This window comes from Tasmannia lanceolata, unplaced genomic scaffold, assembly GCF_043159265.1.
Source record: "Tasmannia lanceolata isolate RefF3 unplaced genomic scaffold, GAP_Taslan_0.1 ptg000063l, whole genome shotgun sequence".
NCBI lineage: Eukaryota > Viridiplantae > Streptophyta > Magnoliopsida > Canellales > Winteraceae > Tasmannia > Tasmannia lanceolata.
In genome coordinates, this window is record NW_027518740.1 from 510,217 (window position 1) to 530,308 (window position 20,092).

A 20,092-nucleotide genomic window follows, 5' to 3' on the forward strand; every position below is an offset into this window, starting at 1 on the left:
ATCCAAGTTCAACTGACAGCAGTACATCTAATTCAATAACAGAATTCAACAAATGGGTTTTAGATATAGGAGATGGCATGATTGAATCAATATCAAGAGAAGAAGATTTTGAACCTTCGTGGATTAAAATTTCAAGTCATCTACTTATACATGGTGGAGAGAACCCCACAAGTGAAATAGTATCTATCACATATCCGTCATTTCACAGTAGTTACAAAGATGCACTTATCTTTAAGAAAGAGCAATACTGACTCCAAAAAATCATAGAGTCGATGAAATAAACTCATAATGATGCAATTCATTGATGGGGAAGAACATTCATATCTGAGCTCAGATTCAAGATGTAAAGCTTCGTCAAATGTCGCTGATCAAGACATGATTTATCCGGTAGAGTTTTTTAATACATTAAAGTTTCCGGGATTACCAAATCACTTTCTTCATCTGAAAGATGGAAATCCTATAATGCTTTTGAGAAATATCAATCAAAATGCAGGATTGTACAATGGCACACGGCTAATAGTAACTCAGTTAGCCACTTGGATTAACGAAGGAATAATAATCACAGGAACAAATATTGGAACAAAAGTTCTCATTCCCAGGGTCATATTAACAGCTATTGAATTAAAGTGGCCCTTCATTTTGAGGCGAAGACAGTTTCCAGCAGAGTTTGTTATGCAATGACAATTAACAAAAGTCAGGCCAAACTATTAAACAAGTTGGCATGTATCTGCCAAAGCCTGTTTTCACTCATGGGCAACTATATGTTGCTGTCTCCCGAGTGACATCTCCTGATGGTTTGAAGATATTAATAGAAAAAAAATGATGGCGACAAAAATAGGTACAAAAAAAAATTGTATATAAAGAAGTTTTTAATAACTTACATACAAGTAAGTCAATAAAAAAATGAATTTATTAAAAAGAAAAGCTAACAATTACACAAAATCTTCTACTAAATTTTTTCCCTTTCAGATTCCGATCTCTAAAGATGGCAGGGGGCGCTAGTTGCTAAGAGAACTCCATAAGGACAAACAAGATTGGCAAATACATGTTAGATTGACAAGAATGTGGGATGCTGTTAACATTTAGTCAAACAATGAACTCATTAGCCTCGATCCAATTCTACTTGATGCAGAAGTAAGTATTCGCCACTCATTCTTTATTTGAAATTTAATATTATAATTGTTTATTCTTGAAAAAAATTACTACAATGCACATTTCAAAAAAATCTACATTTATGTCTATATAGGGGGATCATATTCAAGCATCAATTAAAAATAAGTTCACCCATCAATTTAGAGCATTGTTTCAAGGACATGTGTATGTGATAAAGAATTTCACTGTAGTTTACAGCAAAAATGAATACAGACTTGTTTCAAACAAATATATGATAAACTTCCATGAAACAAAATTTTTTTTAAAGAGAAAATGAATGAAAGTGATGAGATTGGACAACCCAGATTCGAAATAATACCTTTTACTATTCTAGATAGACGAGTGAATAATAACGTCTACCTCACAGGTAAAGAATATTCCCTTCACTATATGCTACCTTATTTTTTGTTATAACATTTGCTCAAAAAAATTAAATATACTACCGGCAGATGTAATTGGACAAATCACTGCAATTTCTGCAATTGAGGAAATACGGGCTAAAGGAAAGAAGGTGAATAAAAAAGTAATTGAGATTCAAGACAAGAGGTAAAAAATCAAGACAATATAATACATTTAGAAAATTAATACTAACATTATAAGATTTTGTATTTGAATAATTTTACAAATATTTTTTTGCATTGTGGGGACAATTAGCAGAGGAGATAAACAAAGATGCTTGCTTACATATTTCTGAGCCTGTAATTCTTATTATCACTTCAACTACTGTGAAGAAATATCTCCGTACATAACTACATTCTAATTCCTATATCGCAATAATATTATGAAATTGTTCTTTTTAAAAATATTATAAATGTGATTCTTACATCAATTACGCAGGAAATCTATCACTCTCTTCAACAAATGCTACAAAGTTTTACGTAAACTTGGCAATTCCAGAAGTTCTAGAGTTCAAAAATAGGTATATATTGAATATTATAGCAAAAAAATTAATTAGAAATAAAATTAACAATTACATGTTGCATAGTGTTATGGATGCAAAAGAGATTCTTCAATCAATAGATCTACCAAGGAAATCATTAGCTGCTGATAGAGAATTGGTTGAAAACAACAAAAGAACGGTGAGACAGGTCTTAGATTTCATCAATAAAAGCGAGCAAAAGGTTAGAAAAATTATTGTTAAAAATTTCATTTCTTAGAAAAAATATATATATTGACCATCAAAAGAAAACTAACATAGAAAATTACAAGATTTTATTTTTTTCTGCGAAGCAACAATCATAAAAGTTGACTCGCAGTATCGATGGTACTATCTCTCATGCAACGACTGTCGAAAGAAGTGTGATCCTTTAAGTTCATATTATTGGTCTCCTACTTGTGATAAGAAAGTTAACTTCCAATTAAAAAGGTAAATCTGGCCAAATATATATTATTATTAAAGTAAAAAAAATATTTTAGGTTTAATTTGTTCAATTTAAAACTTTGCAGTTATAGACAACAAGTAGAGGTTGAAGACCACACAGCATCAACAACTTTTGTGATTTTTGATAGGGAAGCTAAAAATATTGTTCAGCAACCTATTGCACAGATTAGCATTCCTGAGAAAAAGGTACCAAACTCATTAAAACTCATTAAAGGAGATTGAAATTTTTTTTGACAATCAATTTGTTATTATGTCTGATTTTCTATAATGGATAAAACAACCAACTTTAATTACATTACAGGATGAAGAGAAAGAAATTCTACCGCCTGCAATTGAAAAGTTAATAGGCAGAACATATCTATTTCAATTAAAGGTGACCGCATTCAATTTCAAAACCTCCAAGCAGAATTTCACGGTTTCAAAAATAATTGACGTTGAAAAATACGCAGGATTGGAGACAGTACAGGTTTTACATTTAAATTCTACAAAAAAATATGTACATGTTATTTTATATATATATATATATATATATATATATATATATATATATAATTAAAACATGACGTGCTCATTCGAAATTATTTCTTCTACAGGAGACAAATTTATTGCCAAAAAAAGAACTTCGGAAGATGAAGAACCGAAAAAAAAGGCGCAAATACAGAAGCATATGCGCAAATTTTCATTCAAACTCCTCCAGATAAAACTCCTACAAAAAATTATTCACAAGGCGACAACTATATCTATATAAAAATATTTAATTACATTAAAAAAAATATTTACTAAATAAAAAATAATCAATCTTGCAGGGATTCAGAAGATTAGGTTCAAAGCGAAGTTGAAACAATGTAAAAATTGAATTCATGTCATAAGAATGAATACTTCTTATTTGGGAACATAATATGTTATTTCAAGAGAATGATTACCTCTTCTCTTTGCTTTAAGGAACTCTAATATTAAAAATAATTTATTTAATTACAATTTTTTGTTTGGTAATTGTTTACTTAATGAAGTTTTATGAAAATCTTTTTTAATTGTTTACTTAATGAAAATCTCTCCCTTATGGTGGTTCTCATTTTCTTTAGTGAAGTTTTAATGCACTCGAAAAAGATAAAAAATTTCATGCCTCCCCATGCATCGCACGATATATATAAAGTGGAATCCTCTAAGCTGTGGTGGTGCCACGTGTCAACCCCTTCTATTCACACCCCTCTGTAACGACGGAATTTCAAAAGAATTTTGTTTTTACTTTCATGTGTGTCTTCTCTTCCCTATTTAATCTCCATAAATATAGCACAAAATCGTTAAGAGACGGTTTCAATTTACATAAAGTGGGTGTTTATCCACCTCTCTAGAATACGAAAAGAACGATTTTCTGTTTATGGCTTTCCATATTCCTCTCAGAGAGAGATAAACTACCTTTTTGCATACACACAATATTTCAATTAATTTCGATAACTGATAGAAACTGCCTTGTTATATATATGGCAAAGCCCACAACTTCCTCCCCAAAAATATGCAAAAAAAATCTCAGTACAAATCCTTTCCAGATTTCCTCTCTCTCTCTCTCTCTCTCAATCAAAATCTCGCCTGTGTATTTCATAACCCGCTTCGAGCGCATCAGTAAGCAACCCTCCGCAGGATTTTTTACCTCGCGATAAATGAAAGGTAAAAAGACCCTTTGGTTTTCCATACAAAGTGCTCGATGAATTTCCTTTAAGAGATTCATCTTTTAACTTCCTTCTACTCACCGGCCAAGAAGAAGAGGACGATTTATTTGGAATTCGTACACATATTTACACTATTCCTTTTTTCCCTTTATATTTTGATTTTAACTTTGTATTTTTCTGTTTTGCCATTTGACTTTTTTTTCTTGTTAATAAAAGCGTAATATTTCCTTTCATTTTTGTGGCATCATCTTTTAGTCTTCCTATTGCAAATTCCCAATCCCTACCAATTATTTATTTCAATCCTGTTTTCTGCATATTGCATTTTAAATAGCTATTGTCATTATTTAAACCTTCTCCATCTTTCATAGAGTTATAATATTTTATCTATTTATTGCAGATTGGAGAGCTTCTTTTTTGGGCAAATTTTTGTATGGTTATGTCGTGTAATTTTATTTCTCAGATCTTCTTCGACCATCAAGGCGTGCTATATCAACTAACACTCATTCTTCCATTAGTTTATGTTTCCATATTCCATTAGCTTATATTGCATTAAGAATGTCACGTAACTAAAATATAAAGTAACTCTACTTATTTTTTACTAGTAGCATGTGTTCCTTTAATCCTTCACCGAGATTTTTCATGGGGATGTTCTTTTCCCCTCTATCTCTTTCATCTATATATCCATTTCATTTACTTTTTTCTTTTCCTCTTGGCGTGCTTTCAAGGAAGTTTTTCTCTCCGGTTGAAATTAGTGATTCTCCCAGTGATTCCTTTTTTCCATTTTGTATTACATTTGGTCTCTCATTTTGGGATTTGGGTTTTACATTTGGGTTTTAGGATTTGTGTTTGGCAGTATATTTGGTGGTTTTGAATTTTTTTTAACGTGTATCTTTCATGTAGCTTACAAATCGTATCATGTCCAAGTAAGGAATCATCACTTCTGTAAAATCACCACTTAATGAGGATAACATGTCAGACAGATGCCAATATACAAATGAAAAAAAAAACCATGTCAAACAAATGCCACTGAATTATGAAAAGGAACACAAAATTCTTATAATAATATCATGTCAGACAAATGCCACTGAATTACTAAGGTCCTGTTTGTTTCAGACTTTGAGAACCGATTGTGAGTCCAAAGCAGATTATTATACTCAAAATTAAATTTGAGTTCAAGAATCAGTTTTGGACTGACATTTGGTTCTTAAAATCCATAACAAACAGGACCTAGGCTGAAAAAATGATTTGTTTGTATATTTTTACAAAAAAACTTGGGTAAAAATTTACACCTGCCTATTGATTTTCTCCCATGCTTTTACAAATCTTCAAGATGGAAACTTTATTGAAGCTTCTCCCGTCCTAAATTCAACTGTTTTATTTCAATTTAATATTTAGCAGATATGACTTCCAATTCACAATTCTTTTTGCTGAGAAGCATAAGTAAGCCAATGATTGATAGTTTCAAAAGGTATGTTAATTTGAGATGGTTCTTTTTATCCGATTCATTTGTGTTTATGTTGTTAATTTTTGTGTGTTGTTAATTTTTGTGGTATTTCTATTTTTATTAGTGTTTTGTGGAGTATTTATGTGGATTATGTGCTTGGGCTTTTGACTTCATTGGAGATGCGCTTATAATTTTTTTGCCTCTTTTTCTTTGCTTGGCTTATGTCCGTATTCTTAATTTTAATGTGATATTTATATTTTTAATAATTGTTTTATGGAGTATTTGTGTGGATTTTTACCCTCTTTTGATAGATTGGAAATCTGTTTCTTTGTTTTTTGTCGTTTATTAAAGTATTGCTTCTAAATATGGTGCCTAGATATATTCTTTAGTTTAAGAACTTAGTATCAATTTGTGCCATTCCAAAAAAGAAAAAACATAGTATCAATTAGCCCATCTTTAAATACCGCAAATTGCTATGTTAATGTCCGCCGTGTTAAATAAAATACTTTTCTTTGGCGTTTTTAGTAAAATACAAATTAGCTAGGTGGAAATATCATTTTCATTTTTCATTTATGTTTTTTAAGTTTTAATTTATAAAAACTACGTATTTTCTCCCATGCGACAAAACTGTCCAAATAATTCAATTATTTGGACAAAAGATTCTCAATTTTTTTGTGCCCTAATTTTAAATTAAAGCATACCCTTTTTAGTATAAGTAAAACAAAATCCTGCACTCTGTGAGTGCCCCACATGGCAATCCTGTATCCCGTTAAAAAAAAATAACATCCTTCAAAACATGCAAAACTACAAAAAGGAAATTCATTCCTGATTTCAATAAAATACACTCCAGATCTATTGTTTCCCCAAAATAATCTCTTAACCTTTTACCTTTCCTGAACGTCACCTAGAAAAAGCTTTCAAGGGGATATGGGAATGGCCATTTATTGTACTAAAAATTAGCAAGCTCTCTCTCTCTCTCTAACTATAATTAAGAATTTATTTTTAATTTTAAAACAGGTTTAGGGCATATTTTTTCCTTGCCCCGTGCACGCACGGGTCTACAACTAGTCTATCCTATATATATAAGTAAAGCGGAATCCTCTAGGCTGTGGTGGTGCCACGTGTCAACCCCTCCTATACATGCCCCTCTGTATTGATGGAATTTCAAAAGATTTTTTTTTATACTTTCATGTGTATCTTCTCTTCCCTATTTAATCTCCATAAACATAGCACAAAATCGTGAAGAGACGGTTTCAATTTTCATAAAGTGGGTGTTTTATCCACCTCTCTCTCTAGAATACGAAAAGAACGATTTTCTGTTTATGGCTTTCCATATTTCTCTGAGAGATAAACTGCTTTTTTACATACACACAACGTTTCAATTAATTTCGATAACTGATAGAAACTGCCCTGTTATATATATGGCAAAGCCATCAACTTCCTTCCAAACAAAATGCAAAAAAAACCTCAGCACAAATCCTTTCCAGATTTTCCTCTCTCTCTCTCTCTCTCTCTTTCTCTCTCTCTCTCTCTCTCTCTCTCTCTCTCTCTCCCTTTAAAAATCTCGCCTGTGTATTTCAGAACCCGCTTCGAGCGCATCAGTAAGCAACCCTCCGCAGGATTTTTTACCTCGGGATAAATGAAAGGTATGGTAAAAAAATCCTTTCGTTTTCCATACAAAGTGCTCGATGAATTTCCTTTAAGAGATTCATCTTCTAACTTCCTTCTGCTCTCCAGCCAAGAAGAATAGCACGATTTATTTGGATTTCCTTCATATACTATTCCTTTTTTTCCCTTTATATTTTGATTTAAACTTTGTGTTTTTCTGTTTTGCCGTTTGATTTTTTATTTTGTTAATAAAAGCGTAATATTTCCTTTCATTTTTGTGCCATCATCTTTCAGTCTTCCTATTGCAAATTCCAAATCCCTACAGATTATTTATTTCAATCCTATTTTCTGTATATTGCATTTTAAATAGCTATTGTCATTATTTAAACCTTCTCCAACTTTCATGGAGTTATAATATTTTGTCTATTTATTGTAGATTGGAGAGCTTCTTTTTTGGGCAAATTTTTGTATGGTGATGTCGTGTAATTTGATTTCTCATATCTTCTTCGACCATCACGGCATGCTATATCAATTAACACTCATTCTTCCAATAGTTTATGTTTCATCATATCTGCTAGATATTCTATCTGATTTATGGGATTTTACTAATAAGGTATATCTGATGCATTTCTTTCTTCATGTACGGTTGCTTTAAGAATGTCACGGAACTAAAATATAAAGTTACTCTACTTATTTTTTACTAGTAGCATGTGTTCTTTTAATCTTTCACCGAGATTTTTCATGAAGATGTTCTTTTCCCCTCTATCTCTTTCATCTATATATCCATTTCATTTACTTTTTCCTTTTCCTCTCGGTGTGCTTTCAAGGAAGTTTTTTTCCCCGGTTGAAATTACTGATTCTCCCAGTGATTCCATTTTTCCATTTTGTATTACATTTGGTTTCTCATTTTGGGATTTGGCTTTTACATTTGGGTTTTAGGATTTGTGTTTGGCAGTATATTTGGTGTTTTTGATTTTTTTAATGTGTATCTTTCATGTAGCTTACAAATCGTATCATGTCCAAGTAAGGAATCATCACTTCTGTAAAATCACTGCTTAATGAGGATAACATGTTAGATGAAATATACAAATGAAAAAAAACCATGTCAAACAAATGCCACTGAATTATGAAGAGGAACATAAAATTCTTATAATATCCCATTGCCAATGGGATAACAAAACTCCAAAATACTTTGGTTTTGGAAAGTCCCCCGATTGGTTCGTGAAGGAAGTTCTAAATTTCTGCACTTTCATTTCATCTAGCCTTGGTTTCTTCTAAATTTCTGCACTTCCACTCCATCTAGCCTTGGTTTGAGGCAAAATTCTTTTATTTTCTCAGGGTCAGCTCTCTTTTTTCCTACCCCTGGTTTTGTTCTCTCTTCTTTTGGTTTTTTAACCTTATGTTAATATACAATTGCCTATTCAGACAAATAAAAATAAAAATGCAAGTGAGCGGAAATTGGGAAACCGAAAATGCTAACGAAGGCAGAGATACCATGCATTTTGAAATCCCATTCTCCTAAATTTCTTACTAAGAATTACCTAGATCCCACTTACATTTTTTAAGATATTAGTTGGATCATGTATATCCTAAATATGTTGTTAGAATTTGTCTTTCCCATTACAACAGAGATATCATGCATTCCAGTTGCTAAATAAATAAACATTTAATAGGTATACATCTATCTATAATGTTTAGACAGGACATGGCAAGAACAATTAGTTGATACAGTATTAAAATCTAATATGATTTCCCACGTCAGTCTTAAAACGCTATCAAAGTAACATGCTCTGAACAAAGGAAATTATTGCAGGAAAAATCGCATGATAATCACATTTTATGAGAAATAAGAGCACAATAATTTAATGTGAATTGCAGTGGCTCATTGGATGTGATGATGTTAGGCTGCATATGATTACGGATTACCCTACAACTGACTTCATCAATAGAATGATTGTAGGCAGTTGTAGTTTTAAGTTTAACCATAAATTCAAATCTCAAAATCTAATTTGTTGTTAAGTTGGTCTTTTGAAAAGATAGAGGAAACAGTCGTCAGTCTTCGCTGTCATGTATTGTTTTTAGCTCTCTCTATTCCATGAACTTTCTTTGTCGGGCTTCTATAGCAGGTAATATCTGTAGGAATGAGTAAAATTCAAGTTCAACTTTTAATGGGTTTTGCACATCTTCATTTCTTGTTTCACTTATAATTTTTCACAGAGATGGCATGTTCTATATGCAATTAAAATTCTAGGCATGTTTATTTAGAGAAATTATATGGTGCCCGACCGTGAAGTAGCGTGACCCTTGATATTTGATCCAACAGCAGCCTCTTAAAAAGTGGGCTGCTGTTGGATCAAATATCAAGGGCGGTGCCTTTTTGACGGTACTTGACGGTCGGGCATCATATAAAAACTCGTTTATTTATACCTTATTTATCATATCACCTATACATGAAGTCGTTTACTTTTTTTCGTTGTTGTCCCGTGCATTGCACGGGTTGTCTCCCTAGTGTGTGTATATAACCCCGTGCGATGCATGGGCCGACAAAGAACTGTACGGATCACATCATAGGTTGATCGAAACCATCCATGTGATGGAACACAACATCAATAGGTTGTGCCTGTAAAATCATTTCCATAGGCTGATCCTAGCCCTCCAATCTATAGAGGTTTCTATAATTAAAAAAGCATAAAGGAGGGGGCGATGCATGGGCCGACAAAGAACTGTACGGACCACATCATAGGTTGATTGAAACCATCAATGTGATGGAACACAACATCAATAGGTTGTGCCCGTAAAATCATTTCCATATGCTGATCCTAGCTCTCCAATCTATAGAGGTTTCCATAATTAAAAAAAGCATAAAGAAGGGGGGTAGGATTGAAATTATATGGCTTTAATGGGCACCTTTGTTAAAAAGCATAAAGGAGGTGGTAGGATTGAAAATATGTGGGTTGAATGGGTGCCTTTGTTAAAAAAAGTAAAAAAAAAGTGATGTGTAATTCTCATAGAATTTTGGGAGAAATTCAAATAATTCTCTCATTTTCTCTTCTGTCATATAGTATACAAGTAGGGGTGCAACTTGGGTCTGGTCAGGTTGAGATTTTGCTAAAAAATGGATTGAAATCAACCCGAACCCGACCTGATTTTAAGATAAAAGCTCAACCCGAATTCCAAAAAATCAACTTGAGTTGCACCCCTATAGGCAAGCAGGTCCCTTCTGCATGTTTCTCCATGTGCCTGCAAAAAAAGAGTTTTCACCCAATTTTTCTAAGCCACGGATTGTTTACCCAAGTTCTTCAAAAGTTGTGGGAGAATGAGTTTTCACCCGATTTTTTGAAACCACGGGATTTGATTAGAGCAATTCTTCATTCATCCCTTTCGCCCCTTTCCTCTGCCTAAAACGCCCCGGCTATCCTCATATCCCTTTTCACAACTTAAACCGAGGACAGAAGAAATCCTAACCTCTCCATTCAAGATTCAAAATCATAACACAATTGAAAGCTCATAATTGGGTGTCTTATCTCTAATATAAAATTAGAGAACAGAAACTCAAATATCTAAACCTGATTCCAATTGTCCCAACAAAAAAGGGAAGTTGACTTAATTGGATCTCTTAGTTTTCCTTCCCTTTATCGTATCCACACCTCCATCATAAGAAACAAAAAGGAAAGCTACTGATGAGTATATCTCTCTTGGAGAGAGAGAGAGAGAGAGAGAGAGAGAGAGAGTATCACTTGTCCACCTAAGACAAAGAACTCATAACACAATAACACTTTTCAAAAGCTAGTATCACTTGTCCAACTAAGACAAAGAACTCATAACACAATAACACTACAAAGTGATTGTTAAGAGCTTCTACTACATGAGAAATTGGAAATTACAGGAAATCCTAAAGGTCTATTAACGGTGCCTTATATTGAATCTCGGGATTTCCTAAGCAATTTTGGGGCAAGCCATTTCCCAGCTCATTTTTGCAGGAGAAAACAGTCACAAAGGCTCACTTTTTAGCAGATTTTGTCTTATTCATTTTATTCATCTGGCCCTGTTCTCTCCGGCAAAAGTGATCCGGCTTTCTGCAAATTTGAATAACAAATCCCTGTAGAATCACAAGTAATACATGAGCCCTTGGGCACTGCATTTTAATGAGGCCATGCCAATGTTAGATGATTGGATAGAATTCAAGACATAATTATAGGGAAGTGATATATTCGCCCCCTTTTTTCCCTGGGATAGCACCCTCCAGTGTATTTTTGATATATATATATATATATATATATATAGAGGAAAGTGAAGCTACACCACCGGTGTAGCTAACTTAGCTACACCGCCGGCTTAAAATACAATGGGCCCACATTGTTTTGGTGATCCAAAGAATTCATTTGATTGGCCCTCACATAGATAGGGTGTCCACCAAAAATCAGTTCCATAGGATCATCCCAACCCTACAATTTGTGGAGGCAAAAATGAACGTGTAAAAACCTTCACAAATTTGTCCATTTTTGCCTCCACAGTTTGAAGGGTTGGGATGATCCTATGGAGCTGATCTTTGGTGGACACCCTATCTATGTGAGGGCCAATCAAATGAATGGTTTGGATCACCAAAACAATGTGGGCCCATTGTATTTTAAGCCGGCGGTGTAGCTAAGTTAGCTACACCGGCACACATAGATAGGGTGTCCACCAAAGATCAGCTCCATAGGATCATCCCAACCCTACGATTTGTGGAGGCAAAAATGAACGTGTAAAAACCTTCACAAATTTGTCCATTTTTGCCTCCACAGTTTAAAGGGTTGGGATGATTCTATGGAGCTGATTTTTTGTGGACACCCTATCTATGTGAGAGCCAATCAAATGAATGGTTTGGATCACCAAAACAATGTGGGCCCATTGTATTTTAAGCCAGCGGTGTAGCTAAGTTAGCTACACCGGCGGTGTAGCTTCACTTTCCTCACACACACACACACACATATATATATATATATATATATATATATATATATATATATATATATATATATATATATATAGAGAGAGAGAGAGAGAGAGAGAGAGAGAGAGAGAGAGAGAGAGAGAGAGAGAGAGAGAGAGAGACTACTCAGCCGGTAAAAATAAAGGGAGATGATATTTTCACCCCTTTGGAGTACGCATTCGCCCCCTTTTAACGTGATTCGACATAAAAAGCGTAAAAGGTGCCCACTATTCACTAGGGGTGGACATGGTTTGGTTCGGTTCGGTTTTGGGGTATACCCAGAACCGAACCATATATAATCGGTTCCCTGAAATTGGAACCAGAACCGAACCATATATGTTTGGAACCGAACCGAACCAGAACCATATATAATCGGTTCGGTTCGGTTCGGTTCTGGGTTTACCCGACCTTCACCAAATGTAGATATTTTGCCTAAACGTATTTATAATCGGTTCGGTCCTGTTTATATATGAACTACAAAGACTAATATGCACGAATTTGGAATAATCAGGCACAAATTTGCACAAATTTGGGCAATGCAAAAATTATATATGACCTACAAACATGCACAAATTTGGAATAATCAAGAACAAATTTGGGGGTGAATTAAAAATTTAAAGGCAAAGCAACACGTTAAAGAGGGGTGAATTAAAAGGGGGTGGGGTGATTTTATCAAGCGATGAGGCATTGGGTTTTAAGGAGAGGGTCGGTTCTCGGTTCGGTTTTCGGTTCCGGGATCCCAAACCCAGAACCGAACCGAATTTCCATTGGTTCCAGGATATCAGAACCGGAATTGAACCATATAAATATGGAACCGAACCGAACCGAACCATATGTGTCGGTTCGGTTCGGTTCCTCGGTTCGAACCGGAACCATGTCCACCCCTACTATTCACACTATCAGGGGCAAATGTGTACTGCAGAGCGGTGAAAATGTCATAGCCCAAAATAAATAGGCAACCTTTATTAGGGGTGAATATAGCTACCTCTGATTAAGGAGAACATAGAAGTTAACAATCTTATCCATTTATACCTAGCAAACGAGTGGGCCGGGACGGGTTTCACCCAACCCGTACGGGTCCGGGTTGGGTGACAAATGACCTGAAATCTTACGGGTCACAATTTGATGAACCAACCCAAACCCACCTGTATGGGCCGGATGGACATGCAGTTCACTTTGTTTTTTTTTGCTGTATTTATTACCACCTATAAGATGATCCAAACAGTTCATGTGATGGGCCATTACGTAAATAGGTTGTGCCCTGAAAATCATTTCCATAGCATGATCCTAGCCCTCTGATCTATGGAGGAATTTCATATTAATATTTATGGAAACTTCTGTAGATCGGAGGGCTATGATCATCCTATGGAAATGAATTTTGGGGCACAACCTATTTACGTTTTGTTTTATCACATGGACAGTTTAGATCATCTTATGATGTGGTCCGTACAATACATTCTAAAAATAGGGGACTATAAGGGCTTTCATCATATAAAATCTCCATCATTTGGGATTTTACGGGCACCTGCAGGTCCAGCCGGCCCCGCCTAGTTTTGATGGAACCCGTACGATCTGAGTCAAATTTCAACTGGTCAGTAATTAGTGAGCCAGACCCGTAAATTACGGTCGGTCCGGGTGGACCCGCGGGTTCGAGTCACTTTTTGCCAGGTCTGCACACATTGTTGTTTAGTGGGTCCTACCCGCATATATATTTTTTCCGGCCTCGGGCCTTCCCTAATACCCAGCCAAACAACAACTAAATAAGATTTTATGTTAGTTATTTAGAAATTAAATATGGAGTGGGACCCACTTTAGTGACACCTTCTACTCTATTGGCCCTATATTTTTTTTTCTGTGTCCTACATTTGCCATTATATATGCATATCAACTCATGTTGCACTCAACTCCACCCAACTCATGAGCCAAGGCAAATATGGCAGCATTGGATCTTGCTAGGGAGCTTATATCTAATGTTTCTTTTTGCCCGACGGAGGTCGGAAACCAGAAATCTGGAGCAAAAAAATTGGTTTCCATTGCATTATTCTTGATTGCTTGGTACGTATGGACGGGCAAGAAATCGAGCAAGGGACATTTTCCTTTACCGCCAGGCCCACGAGGGTTGCCCATATTTGGATTCCTCCCCTTTCTCGATGAGGAACTCCACCATCAATTCGAAAAACTAGCCAAGATATATGGCCCTATCATGAATGTCCGTCTTTTGAACAAGAATGTCATCGTGGTTAGCTCCCCAAAGCTAGCCAGAGAGGTGATGGGACACCAGGACCCCATTTTTGCCAACCGCGACGTGACGGCCGTAGCATTGGCCATGAACTATAATGGGGCCGACATTGGGTGGGTCCCCAATAGGCCCCACTTGCGCCTCGTGCGCAGGGTTTGTAGCCGAGAGTTGATGAGCAACAAAGGGCTAGACAATTTCTACCCCCTTCGTCGAAAGGGAGGTTCGTCAGGCAGTGAGGGAACTGTATTCAAAGAGTAACAACCCCATCGACCTATCAGAGATTACGTTTCAAATTGTGTTGAACTTGCTTATTAGTACAATGTGGGGTGCAACATTGGATGGAGAGGGGAGACGTACTCTCGCTAAGGAGTTTCGTCAATGGACGCAGGATGCTTTGGTGCTTCAAACTAAGTTCAATGTTTCTTATCTTTTTCCTCTTATTGCCCGGTTCGACGTTCAGGGTATTGTGCGAGAAATGAATAAGTTGTCGGTTTGGCTTGACAATGTTTTTGATTCCATTATTGATCAACGGAGGAAGATGGATAGCGCGGAAGGGGGTGATGAAAAGAAGAAAGAAGGCAAGGATTTCATGCACTTGCTTTTGCAGTTGACTGAGGATGAAGACTGGAAAACACCTTTCAATGTAACCAACATGAAGGCAATGATAGTGGTACTCTCTCTCTCTCTCTCTCTCTCTCTCTCTCTCTCTCCTCTTAGAATGTCAATTCAGGAACTTTCCTTTTTGGGTATGGTGGATTTCAACTTTGTCTCGACTAATAAGTGGATCAACAAAAATCAGCACATTCACTTTTCCTGGAACAGCCTCTTTTGAGGATTATACTATGAGATGCATAGAAAATATATGCTGAAATGTAGGAGATGATTTTTGACGTCTAATCACGTTATAAGGGGGCGCATTATCCTCCAGGGTCGAAAAAATCATTTTAAAAACTGCGCTGCTGTCGAATCAAATATCAAGGGCGGCGGGATGATGAATAATGCACTTTCATCATATAATTTCTTTATAAATCAAAGTTACTCTGCGTAATAATCCACTTTCTTTCTGGTTGTAATTCAAGTGTAGGTCCCAGTTGACACAAATAGCACTCAAATCTAGTCTCTTTCTCTCTTATGTAGCAACAATTGGTTTAAAATCATGGCTGGCCAAATTAGAGATGTTAACATTGCTATTTACAATGCACTGATTATTGTTTACACCAACCTTGTTAATAGGACTTATTGGTGGGCGGAACGGATACGACATCGACAATGGTAGCGTGGTCCATGGGCGAGTTGCTGAAGCATCCTCACATAATGAGAAAAGTCCAGGAAGAATTAGAACAAGTTGTTGGGAGGAACAACAGAGAAGAGGAGTCTCATTTGCATGAACTCCATTATTTGGATGCAGTCTTGAAGGAAACCCACCGCTTGCACCTTGCCCTCCCTTTCTTAGTCCCCCGAAGCCCAAGCAAAACGTGTGTCGTGGTGGATATAGAGTCCCCAAGGGCTCCAAAATCTTTGTCAGTGCATGGGTAATACACAGAGACCCGATGATATGGAATGATCCTTTAGAGTTCAAACCAGAGAGGTTCTTAACTGAAGAATTTAAAAAATGTGATATTAGAGGCACGGATTATCGTTTTATACCATTTGGATATGGCGAAGAACGTGCGTAGGACTCCCTTTAGCTGAGCGAATGTACCCTTATGTATTAGCTTGTCTCATTCATTCGTTTGATTGGAGGTGGCCGGATGGGACGAACTACGAATTTGAAGATAAGTTTGGGATTGTTACTAAGCAAGTGCCTCCTGTTGGCATTCCAACTCCAAGGTTATCCAAACCAAAGCTCTATTGTTAATATTATTGGTGGAACCCCTACTATTTCACTAAGAATGGGATCTATTCACCCAAGAGGTGTTTGTGTTGTTTAGCAAATCTCAATTCGACAAATCTTGTAATCGTATTGTATCTGTTGTTGCTCGCTCCACTTTTATGCAGTTCCCTATGTTGCTTCCTTTCTTCTTTTCTTTTGAATGAAGTATTACCGAAGTTCCTCTAGTGTCTCTTTAGACCCCGGCAAAGGATTCCAATTCCAATGACTGCTTGGCAGACATGAACAGGTGTAGTAACTAGTAAGTAGGAACAATGGATAAAAAGTATGAGAGAGAGAGAGCAGAGAGAGGAGCACTTGTTAAAAAGCAAGAGAGTGAGAGGTATAAGAGAAAGAATCTCTCCTCAAAAGTAAGACAGATATAAGTGAGAATCTGTTAAAAATTAAAAAAGAGATATAAGAGAGAGAATTTCTCAAGGGAAATGGTTTCGGCGCTCCAATGTTTTGATAAACACGCGCTCCCATGTTTCTCGTGTAGTGTTCAAAGGGCTTTAAGAGCTTTTTGAGAACCGTAATATCCCGCTGACAGCCCTTTAAATACTACACTACAAACATGTGTAACATCACATGTTTTCTAACTTCTTTTGTAACCTAGCTACATACTCAAATAAAACCAATCTCCTACATATCAATTATCTTATCTATCATTTTCATGAAAAGGGAAACGCGGCTCTCGCTATGCACCCCGAGCTTCTCATACATGGTTTGTTGCGATAGACATTTAACCGGGTGTCGAACTCCTAAATCAAGAAAGGGGCGCATCGGTAAAGACATTACAGTTAGCTGTTCAGGAAAGGTGGCATCAGTTCTTTGCCTTAGGGCAATTAGCCCGGTCTTTGAGAAAGGTCGAATCCCCGTGCTATTTTCTATTAGTATAGTATGCTTTGTGATTCAATAGTGTAGTGAGTGTACCATCCTTAATCCAACAAAATAAGAAGAAAGCCCTAGTTTTCTATAGAAAAACTAGCAAGAGTACTACCCTTTCCACAATGCACCTCGCTCGGAAAGGCTGCTATACTACACCTTTTTACTCAACTCTACTCTACTATACTCTACCTACTGTACCCTAGCTAGTAGTCACTAGACTCACTATAGTAGTCCATCCGGCTGCTCTTACTGAAATCATTACTCTTCATTCTCCCCTTCACGAGCCCCTCTCCCTAACAGTCGAGTGATTCCGTCTCCTCGAAACTAGTCTTTCTATTCCATGTCCGATTCGTGAGGCTAGAGCTCCTTCACCCTTCGGAAAGGCATGTTCTTAGAAGGACCTTTTCTTAGCAGATGTCTATCAAGCAGCACACTTTGAAACAGCGGCCTTCCCTTGAAGCTTAAGCAAAGAGACCTAACATACCATAATGGAATACATCAACTCAAATAGCCGCCGTATATAGGCCAGTATTCCTTATTACCTGTGACTCGTAGCACGGGGTCCCCCCCGCCTAGGCACAGTTCTCCACTATACTATACTATAAACATCTTCTCCCTATAACATAGCTTCTTAACTCTATCTCAACCAAAAGATAAATATAGACTTCTAGAAGATTAATCTAACACACATGTACATGACCGTCCAACACACATACCATTATCACATGGATTCTAAAAATCTAAACTTAGGTGGGGTTCTTTGGTGGGCCCTACCCATTCACGTCTGAGTTACTTCTTCTAACACTATTCTCTGAGGTAATTCCAAGCAAATCAACAGGACTGCCGCTACTAATTGAAAAACTCTAAATATTAATGAAAATTGAATTTATTGATCTGAAATTAAGAATAGTTCTTACAGTCCCAAGAGCATTTAAATACTTGAACAAAATATTTTTGGAGATATCTAGGCCAAGCTCAAGTAAACAGGGGTAAAGAATTTGTAGATTACAAAGAAGAATTATCCTTTTTTTAAGTATGAGGAGAAGGCCATAGTAGATTATAAAGTAAAATTATCTTTTCATTTTTCAGGAGAAGGTTGTTCTAGACTAAAGAAAATTTATCTTTTTACTTTTCAGAATTCAGGTTAATTAATTTTCACCAACCCAATGACATCTTTCTCTTGATTAAAAAAGAAAGGGGCTAATTGGATACTTTGATTTTAGAATCTAGGTTTTAGTTTGAAAGTGGTGTGAAATTTTCGACTTTACAATCCATTATACTAAATTTTAAGTAAGAAATCTCGGTTTTAGAAATCTCTCCCCCACCTTGAGGTTTCTAAAACCTGGAATCATGGACAACCTCATATTCTCCAACTCGATGAAAATAAGGGCGAGATATCAGAAAATGATGGACGATATCTTTCTTCCCTCATCTTCCATCCAGGATTTTGAGGAAATCCAAGATACTAAAATCCATGTATCCAAAATGCCCTGTAGACACCCCATTTTAACCGAACCCTAAATGAGTACTTGTGAATAAATTTTTTGCAAAGGAATGAATTAGAGCTCCAAATTCCACCTTAGGCTAGGTTAGGGCCCCAGCTAGGTCCTTGCAAAATTTCGTCAAAATCCGTTGAGGTTTGCCCAATAAACGAGTGTAGTTTGAAGCGTAGTTTAATATAGTGTAGCAGAAGGGGGGTAGTTTATGCAGTTTAGGGGTAGTTCAATTAGTGTATATTGCAGCAGAGGTTTGTCCCTAGGTAACTTAAAGGGGTACGAATTTATTTTTTGTTTTCACTAAAACTTTTCTTGCAGACCACCCATTTCTTGTAAAGCAAGGCCAAATATACACAGGTGGGGTGTCCAAGACAACTTAAAGGGTGAAAAATTATGGGATTTTTCTATAAATAGAAGGCAAGGGCCCTTATCTTTGCTAATTAGGGTTTACTAGATATTTTTAGAGAGAGAGAGGGAAAACAAGAGAGAGAAAGTAGATCTTATTTTTCCAAACCCTAATCTTCATCTTCTCCGGCGAATCTCGCCGGAATTTGGCCGTTTCACCGGAGATCCAGGCGCCGGAGTTCTTCTATATCTCCTCCATCACATTCTATTCACTCTTATAGTCATCAAAACCCTACATATACACCATAAAACCCTTGATCTATACTCTAAACCCTAAATCCAAACCTTAATTTTATCTTCTCAGGTGAGATCTTACCGGAATCCGGCCGTTCCGCCAGAGATCCAACCATTACATCACCATTACCTCCACCTCTTGCTTTCATTGCTGCCATTTAAATCTCCATTTTGCTATACCTTTATTTTCTCCTACAAACCCTAGTCTTTTTATAGACTCTGTTTCTACTTCATTTCTGTCCATTAACCTTTTATCACAACAACTCCTCATTTCTGGCCACTTATACAAGCTTTGATCATTATTTTGAAGTTTAGATCTCTTGATTTCTAAGTTGAACACTTGAAACCCTCTTTATCGTCACTATCTTCTCTATAGGTCAAATTCTATCCATTGATAACCCTTGATCCGGCTAATATTTTGTCTAAAGAAAGGGCCATCACCGGATCCATAACTACTGCCAATTTCACTGATTTGAGTAAAGATTAAGACAAAAGAGATCAATTGGGGCTGACATGTGATGGCGTCTGAATCCGGGTCTGCGATCGCGCGGTCGGTAGAGGGCCTCCGCGGGGTCTGCAATCACAAACAAAGGGGGTCAGGGGGGTCCGGGGTGGGTCCCTGACGATCACTTCGACACCCAAGTCAGATCCTCCGACCAATCAATATAAAGAACAGCGAGAAGAGGAGGGGGTTCGATCAGGTTTACCAGGACCAAGGCGCGGGTTCTTTTCTGGG

The 20,092-nt window shown here is 36.5% G+C and overlaps 2 protein-coding genes across 2 annotated transcripts; both read left to right on the plus strand.

Annotated features, from left to right (window-relative positions):
* Positions 1 to 14,157: 14,157 nt before the first annotated feature.
* On the plus strand, positions 14,158 to 14,721 carry LOC143865149 (costunolide synthase-like). Its single transcript, XM_077375790.1, has one exon. The coding sequence runs from the start codon at positions 14,158 to 14,160 to the stop codon at positions 14,719 to 14,721; it is 564 nt and encodes a 187-aa protein (XP_077231905.1).
* A 61-nt stretch (positions 14,722 to 14,782) lies between these two features.
* LOC143865150 (flavonoid 3'-monooxygenase CYP75B4-like) lies at positions 14,783 to 15,999 on the plus strand. The gene is made up of 2 exons (XM_077375791.1): positions 14,783 to 15,133; positions 15,697 to 15,999. Exons 1-2 carry the CDS (start codon positions 14,783 to 14,785, stop codon positions 15,997 to 15,999), a joined length of 654 nt encoding a protein of 217 aa, XP_077231906.1.
* The last annotated feature ends 4,093 nt before the right edge of the window (positions 16,000 to 20,092 follow it).

Bases quoted from the DNA above. Each gene is read 5' to 3' on its own strand.
- LOC143865149 (XM_077375790.1), top strand. From the start codon at position 14,158: ATGGCAGCATTGGATCTTGCTAGGGAGCTTATATCTAATGTTTCTTTT.
- LOC143865150 (XM_077375791.1), top strand. From the start codon at position 14,783: ATGTGGGGTGCAACATTGGATGGAGAGGGGAGACGTACTCTCGCTAAG. The intron at 15,134-15,696 runs GTACTCTCTCTC...CCTTGTTAATAG, and splicing joins ACATGAAGGCAATGATAGTG to GACTTATTGGTGGGCGGAAC.